The sequence below is a fragment of the Microplitis demolitor genome, chromosome 3, assembly GCF_026212275.2.
Source record: "Microplitis demolitor isolate Queensland-Clemson2020A chromosome 3, iyMicDemo2.1a, whole genome shotgun sequence".
Lineage (NCBI taxonomy): Eukaryota > Metazoa > Arthropoda > Insecta > Hymenoptera > Braconidae > Microplitis > Microplitis demolitor.
This window is the reverse complement of record NC_068547.1, coordinates 8050909-8058402: the sequence shown is the minus strand read 5'-3', so window position 1 is coordinate 8058402 and position 7494 is coordinate 8050909. Positions and strand designations below refer to the sequence as shown.

The 7494-nt window shown below is 28.7% G+C and overlaps 1 protein-coding gene across 1 annotated transcript; it reads left to right on the top strand.

Annotated features, from left to right (window-relative positions):
* Positions 1-844: 844 nt before the first annotated feature.
* LOC103569690 (TNF receptor-associated factor 6-A) lies at positions 845-7115 on the top strand. The gene is made up of 5 exons (XM_008547136.3): positions 845-1007; positions 4552-4682; positions 4874-5183; positions 5565-5707; positions 6432-7115. Exons 2-5 carry the CDS (start codon positions 4576-4578, stop codon positions 7009-7011), a joined length of 1140 nt encoding a protein of 379 aa, XP_008545358.1. The 5' UTR covers positions 845-1007; positions 4552-4575; the 3' UTR covers positions 7012-7115.
* The last annotated feature ends 379 nt before the right edge of the window (positions 7116-7494 follow it).

The window sequence follows — 7494 nt, the reverse complement described above, 5'->3', positions numbered from 1 at the left end:
CAGAGAGCATTCAAAATTGAAATATTCCCTAATAGCACAGTTTGCTTTAGCAAAAGTTTCCTTGAATTTTTCCTCAAATTTCCGTCAACTTCGGACTTTTCCATTTATAACGACAATTTGTATGCAACTTGCTATTGAATTTGACGTAAATTTACTGCCCGAATTAGAATGCAAATTTACTTCAAAAGTTGTCATCAATTCTCAGGCAAATTTTATGTCAATTTATTGTTAATTTGACTTGAAAAATTGTTAAGTATTTTTTTACAGTCAAATTGTAGACAATTTTATGTATAAATTTGCTTACATTCGTAAATGGTTAGAATGAACATCACCGACTTTTTTTTGACGTAAAAAGTTACCTTCAAATTGAAAAAAAATTAACCGCATATTTTTATTTTCAACTCTGGCTGTAAAATTGTCAGCAAATTTGGGCAGCTAATTTTCGGTAATTTCAACATCAAATTAACGTCAATTTCCTTCAATTCAGAGGAAAAGCTGCTACCAACCATGAGATTTTCTGACGTTTGACCATAATTTGAATATAACTTGAACCACAAGTTGGCTTCAGTCTGCTATCACTTTTGGAAGAAGAATTGACAACGAAAAGTGATTTCTGAAAATAGTGGAAGAGAAAAGTTGCTTTTATTTAAAATATTGATCAAAAGTTGACATTAACTAAGTGCACAACATAAAATATTCTATTGCCGTCAAGTTAACGTCAAATTTCGGCAGTAGTTTTCAGTAAATTTGCAGTCAAAGTGGCTGTCAGGAGTTGACATGAAATTAGGATAAAAAAGATTTTACAAATTAATGTAGTGGTTGACTCAGAGATGGCGGATAGATCTTCAAAATGACGTAAAATGCTTATTATGAGGTTTTTAATTAAAAATAAGCAAAATATAACAGTTTACAGTGTTTGGCAAACATTTCAGTGATTTCAGAAGTAGACCTGTTACATGAAAAAAAAATAAATATCTTATTAGCTTCAACTATCTAAAATTAATCAGGTAATTGCAGCAATACTAAAAAATATAATGTAATTATATATTTTTGTAGTTATCGCTGTAAAACAAAGTGATTAATAAATAATTGAATAGTTAGTAAAATAAAAAAAAAATATCAATCTGTCAGTTGACCCTGCGGGCCAGCCCCACATCTCCCTATTTTCGAGCTCGAGGAACTCGGAAATATAGTTGTGAATACATTTTCGAGCTCGAAAATGCGTTTGTATGACATTGTTTTCTGCAACGATATCTCTCGAACGAATAGATCGATTGAGATGGTTAAGGTGGCAATCAACGCATGCTAGTGAGTTTTAGAGCTGATTAGATTTTGGAATTGATTCATCAAGTTGTTTTTGACAAATTTAAAAAAAAATTAAAAAAAAAAAACATTTTTTTTTTAAGTCCTTCGACAACGATTTCTCTTGAACAAAATGAACCGATTTTGAAGACTGAAGTGACATTCGATGCGGTTTATAAAGTTTTAGAGCTGTGAAATTTTAAAATCAATTCATCGAGAACATAACAGGTTATCCAAAAACAGGATGGCCACGAACCGGGAAAATCGAGAATGTCGGAAATTACCAGGGAATTTTATGCAACTGGGAAATATGGAAATGTGAGGGACTTTTGAAAAATATCCGGAATTTTAATTGCAGCAATTGAAAATTAAAAAAATTTTCAATAATGCACTACTCACAAAAATTAATAACTATTAAAAAAATTCCAAATTTTTAAGTGAGGTAAATTCTAGCCCTAAGTGTTTAGTTTTCTGATCTTTAAATTTTTATATTATGCAAGGTCCCGGAGTAATCCTAAGAAAACCATCGAAAAAAAAATTTTGCACATTTTCGCTCATCTTAAAAAAGGTCTACTGGCTTCAATAAATATTTTTTTATAATTGGGATTGATTTTTGATTACTAATAATGAAAAACCGTCCATAATGAAAAAATTTCGAAACTAGACACTTGAAGCTAAAATTTATCTTTTTTGTTTTCATTGTACGACCATTGGAGTTACAGCTTGTTGAAAATCCCTTAAAAATTTGAAATTTTGTTAATATCCCTTCATTTTTGAATCTGGTGTATTTTTAATTTTTTTTTGAATTTTTGAAAAAATTTTATTTTTGGAATATCTCCAAACGCGCCCTATCGATCAATTTCAATTTTTCACATCTTTTAGATATTTACAATTGAAAATCGGTTCATCCGTTCAAAAGTTACAGATATTTACATACGTACGTACATACACTCGTAACATTAAAATGTTAGAATAGCTTCCTAAAAACTCAAAACAACATCTGATAGAAATTCGATTTTTGGAAATCGAACCGAAACCAATAACTTCCTGAATTTTTGAAAATTTTCATTTTTCTTTGCGGAAAGTTAAAAAAATTTTTTTTCGAACGAGGCATAAAAAGTACTGGTTTCTAATGTTTTTTAGGGTGCGTACTGTTGCGTGGATAAATAATGTACGGTGTCAAGGCCTCTCAATTGGCTTCAAATTCGCCTAATCTTAATAATAAGCGAGTTTTTGTGAGTTTATGCTGTCAACAATTAAAAAAATCTGTTTGTCGGTTGATTCTGCAGGCCAGCACTAAAACTTTCCGCTGTTTTCGAGTTCCTTGAGCGTATTACTTTTTGTATGTTTGTTTTAGTGTATATTTCTGTGTCAATCGTATATTTTTAACACATATGTAACAGTGCTATATAGCCTATCGGTATAGGAATAAAGAATGTACCAACACCATGGTGCCGATTGGATTCTCTCTTCTCCGGGACGCTTGTCCGTATTACGCATGCTTAGGAATTCTTTAAATAACAGTAGTAAGGACATCAACTTGGAGAATAATTTCTTAGTTACTCATAGTTTATTCCATTTATTTTTATAAAAGTACTGAAAATAAAAGTAAATGTTAATTATGGATTTTAATTACAGAACAATTTTTTTATCTATTAAATACATTTAAGCACCTATAGTTTATTTGAAATACACTCTATTTTACTGCGTATCCACAAACAATGCGCCGAACGGCGTTGGTCACCCGTAAGAGAAAAGAGCAGGAAACTCCATCTGTATCTTGCTACATATGTTGGAGCGGCTTCCATAGGACCATACAGGAGTCTGATATGATTTTTGTGCTCTTTCTCTTTCTCTTATGAGTCTTTAGCCAATCACGTTACAAATATTAACATTCTAGGATATACCGTACTACATATTAAAAATTGTAAATAGCGCATTAAATTTATAATTAGATAACTCAAAAATTCAAATTTTAGTTTTAATTTCTAGCCCTCCCGAAAATACAAAGTGAAACATTTTTTCTACCTTTTTATCCCTGAGTTCTAGGTAACTTAAGAATAAATTTGACTAAACTAGAGTGATTCTTCACGAACATGTTTAAAGTACAGACGTACTATTGAAAAAATTAATTTTTTGGAATTTTACCTCACTTGACGGTAAAATACAGTAGCAGTACGGAAAACTTAGGTAATTCGGTACATTGCCGTATTTTCCCGATAATACGTTATTTTAAAAATTCTAGGGTATGTAGGGCTGAAAAAATTGAGATTGTAGAAACACCTTGAATGTCAATCCTACGGCCCTCATATATTTCCGAATTTTAGGACCGATAAAAATTGAATATTCTAGCTGTTGTCACGTAAATTCTTACATGCGTGGTATACAATGACACGAAATAATAATTATTTTTCTTACCTGTTTCAAGTTTCTCTTAATAATTTGGTTATTTATTTTTTTGAGTGTTTAAATTTTATCATTGTTTTACCTAATAGTGTGAACAATTAATACACTGAGAGAAAAAACTGGTTTTCTGAACTATGAAAAACATAGTTCAATGAAGCCTCCACTATTACCCTCAGTTTAGATAGCTAATATATAGTTGTAGAATGTGCGATGATATCATAGTTGTTTTAACTGTGTTATATAGTTCAATGAACAATGACAATAACGAACTAACTAAGTAAAAAATAGTATTCTTGTTACAAAAAAATAATGAAGAAAAATCCTTAATTAAATTCGTCGACGACTTAAATGATGCTAAATTAATGAAATTATAATCGTACAATTGCTGAAACATTTGTGATTCTACTGAAGTATGTTCTGATAAATAATATTAAATAGTTACCACAACAAAACAAATGCTTAGTTGAAACTACTACTTTCAAATAGTTTCGGGCACTATGATATAGTTCAAGAAACTATAAACATTAGTTAAGATGGCTATTTTTTCATTCCCATCCCTTTCTAGTTACCACAACCATGCACTTTTCTCTCAGTGTAAAAATATTTTTAATACTAAATCAATGAGATTATATGAAAATTCTACTCCAAAACCAAGTGTATTGTTTTAATACACATCAAAACTATAGTTTTTTTCAGTCACTTAAAACGCACCCATTTCACGGTGTGTTAAATATCTATAGACTGCCTATAGCGTTTCAATGTTATTTAACAAGTGTGTTAATTTCTACTGCACACTTGGTTTTAGAGTATCATTATTAATGATATAAAATCATGCTTGTTTAGAGTTAACAAATTAAGGATAAAAATATGAAACCACGATTCGAGTGTCCGATTTGCTTGTCATGGCTTCAGGATCCAGTTCTTACTTCATGTGGCCATAAGTTTTGCTATAATTGTATACATAATTGGTTGAAGTAAGTTTAAAATTATATTTAATTTATATACTAAAATACATAGAATGTTTCATTTTAATATATTTCATTTTACTTTTAAAACTTGTCGTTATTTGTGCAAGCTTTAAATTATTTGTATTGATTTTGATAACAACTTAAAATTCATAAAAACTTCAAACCATTACATGAAATATAAAAAATAATTTTTACAGACGAGAAGGAGCTCGATGTCCTATCGATAGTCAAGTTTTGGAAGAAAATAAAGACATCTTTAGGGATCATTATACAAGCAGAGAAATATCTCAACAACAAATAAATTGCCTTTACGAGAATTTCGGATGTGATATGAAATTGTCTCCATTATCGATGCAGTCACATGTGATAAATTGCATTCATAAAAAAAATTTTAAAAGTAATGGAACAGTGGAAAATTCTACTGTAGTCAATGAATGTGTTGAAAATTTCCAAGAAAAAGATTCCTGTAACACGCATGTTGATGAAGATAACAATAATTGCTTATCAGTAAGTTATTACTTGTCTGAATTTTGAATTACATGATATAATACATTATTTGTTAAATCAATATTAGTAATCTACGCGCACTTGGAGAAATATGAATAGTTACAGTAACTGTACAGTTGACATGCCATGTTAAACATCCATTAAAAAACCTTACTAAACTACACTTGAGTTAAGGTGTTTCAATTACTGTAACTGAAAATTTCTCAAAATGTTGTTCTGTATAAAACCATATTGCCAACAAAAAATTTACTGAACGAGTCATGTTTAACTAAGTTAACTTTTAATTCAAATAATTTTATTTATATAAATGTGCAAAACTAAATGCCTAGAACACTGAAAAACAATTTAATGTAATAACAAAAATATTGTTTTTTGTTCTAGAAAATTGAAGATAGACTTTCCTCAATTCAAATGAAAACAGAAGAAACAAATGAAACTTTGATCGGGTCAGCTCCTCTCAATAATTATTCTAATAATGGCAACCTTGATTTTGAAAATATAAAAGACTGGAAACGATTAACCAAGTAATATAAACAGTTTTCTTTAATAGTTTAACAAAGAACCATAAGTCAATTTTTATTTTTATACTTGACAGAAAGTGAAGCTATAGAGTTAAGATTTGAATTTGTTTAAAAATTTATAGTTGTATAATTACTATATTTTTCGTTAAGATAATCATTACCTAACAGTAAATATTAGCCGTTCAACTGTAATCTTAATTCTATGGATCACTATTTTTACAATGTCAATTGCTTTTCACTGCACTTTTTCTTATTCTATGTAGTCAATAATTCTATCAATTTTTGATTGGTAACCTATTTTGTACATTTCAATAACTAGGAGTACAGAGTAGGGATATATCACGCCTATCATTGTTGAATATAGGGGAAGAGGGGATGCATTAGTCCTTTGAGAAAAATTAAACGTTGCACCCGACCAATCAGAAACTGCTAGTTTTCAGTGAAAAATTTTTTGAGGCTGATATTACACATTTTATGACGTTTACTTCGAACGTATATTATAGAAAGTTTAAATAGACAGTAAATACATGGTGTTTCTTTGATTACAGAAAATTGAAAAATTAATTCATTTTTTTTTTAACTGTTCATGTATTGCGTTTGATCTATAACTTTAATACAATATAAACAAATACTTTTCTGCAATGGATTTAAAATTATCTGTAATAAAAACTGTATTTTTTTATAATTCAAAACGCAGCATATATTAACTCAGTAAATGAATTTTCAGAAATCTTTATGAGAGGATAGTTACATTAGAACAATCAAATCAAGAACTAAACATCACGATTAAGAATCAATCAGCTGTTATCACATCATTACAAGAAGTAATAAATATGAAAGAACAAGAACTTTCTTCAAATAATCGCCATGGAATATTCATTTGGAAGATAAATTCATTCGAAGAAAAATTAAAAGAGATGCGATCAATGCCTTTGAAAATGTTTTATAGCCCGGAATTTTATACTCATCCGAATGGATATAAAATATGCGCTCGTGTTAATATTTCTTCAAAAAACTCGGAATTTCTATCGATCGTTATACATATGATGCAATCTGATAATAATGATTTTTTGGATTGGCCATTTGAGGGAACGATATCATTTATTCTTGTTCATCCGTTAGATTCAAAAAAATCTATCCGTGAAGAAACTTGTACAAAACCTAATTTAGAAGCATTTAAAAAACCAACTGAGGAATTGAATAAAAGAAGCTTTGGTTACACGGAGTTTGTTCCTATTAATGAATTATCAAATTTTTTTCATAACAATTCCTTAGTGTTCAGAATAGAAATAGCAAAAAACAAATAAATTCAAAATAATATATTATCTTAAATGTCTCATTCCTCGCGATGCTTAAGTATTTCAATGTCTAAGTAGAAAAATAGTCTTAAGGAATTTTATGTTTATAATTCTTTACATTCGTTATTTATTAATGATAATCTATTGATATTTGTTTCAATAATAAAAAAATAATTTTTTCATATAAACATTAATTTTTTTTATATAAACCTCGATTAAAGACTATCTCTAATAATAGAGAAGCATGATTTAAAGCTACTTGAAATAATGAAGTTCTTGGAAATTGTATTGAATTATACCATCATGATTCAAAGTTATACAAAGATTCGGAACTTTCAATTTTTAAATTTAAAAAATCGTGATTTAAAATTATCTCAAGTAATTCGAAATTCTCGAATACAAATACTTTTGAATTTTATAATTTATACCTGAGATTATCTAAACTATTACATTTTATAGTAATTTTTATTTACTAATTTCATAATTATACTT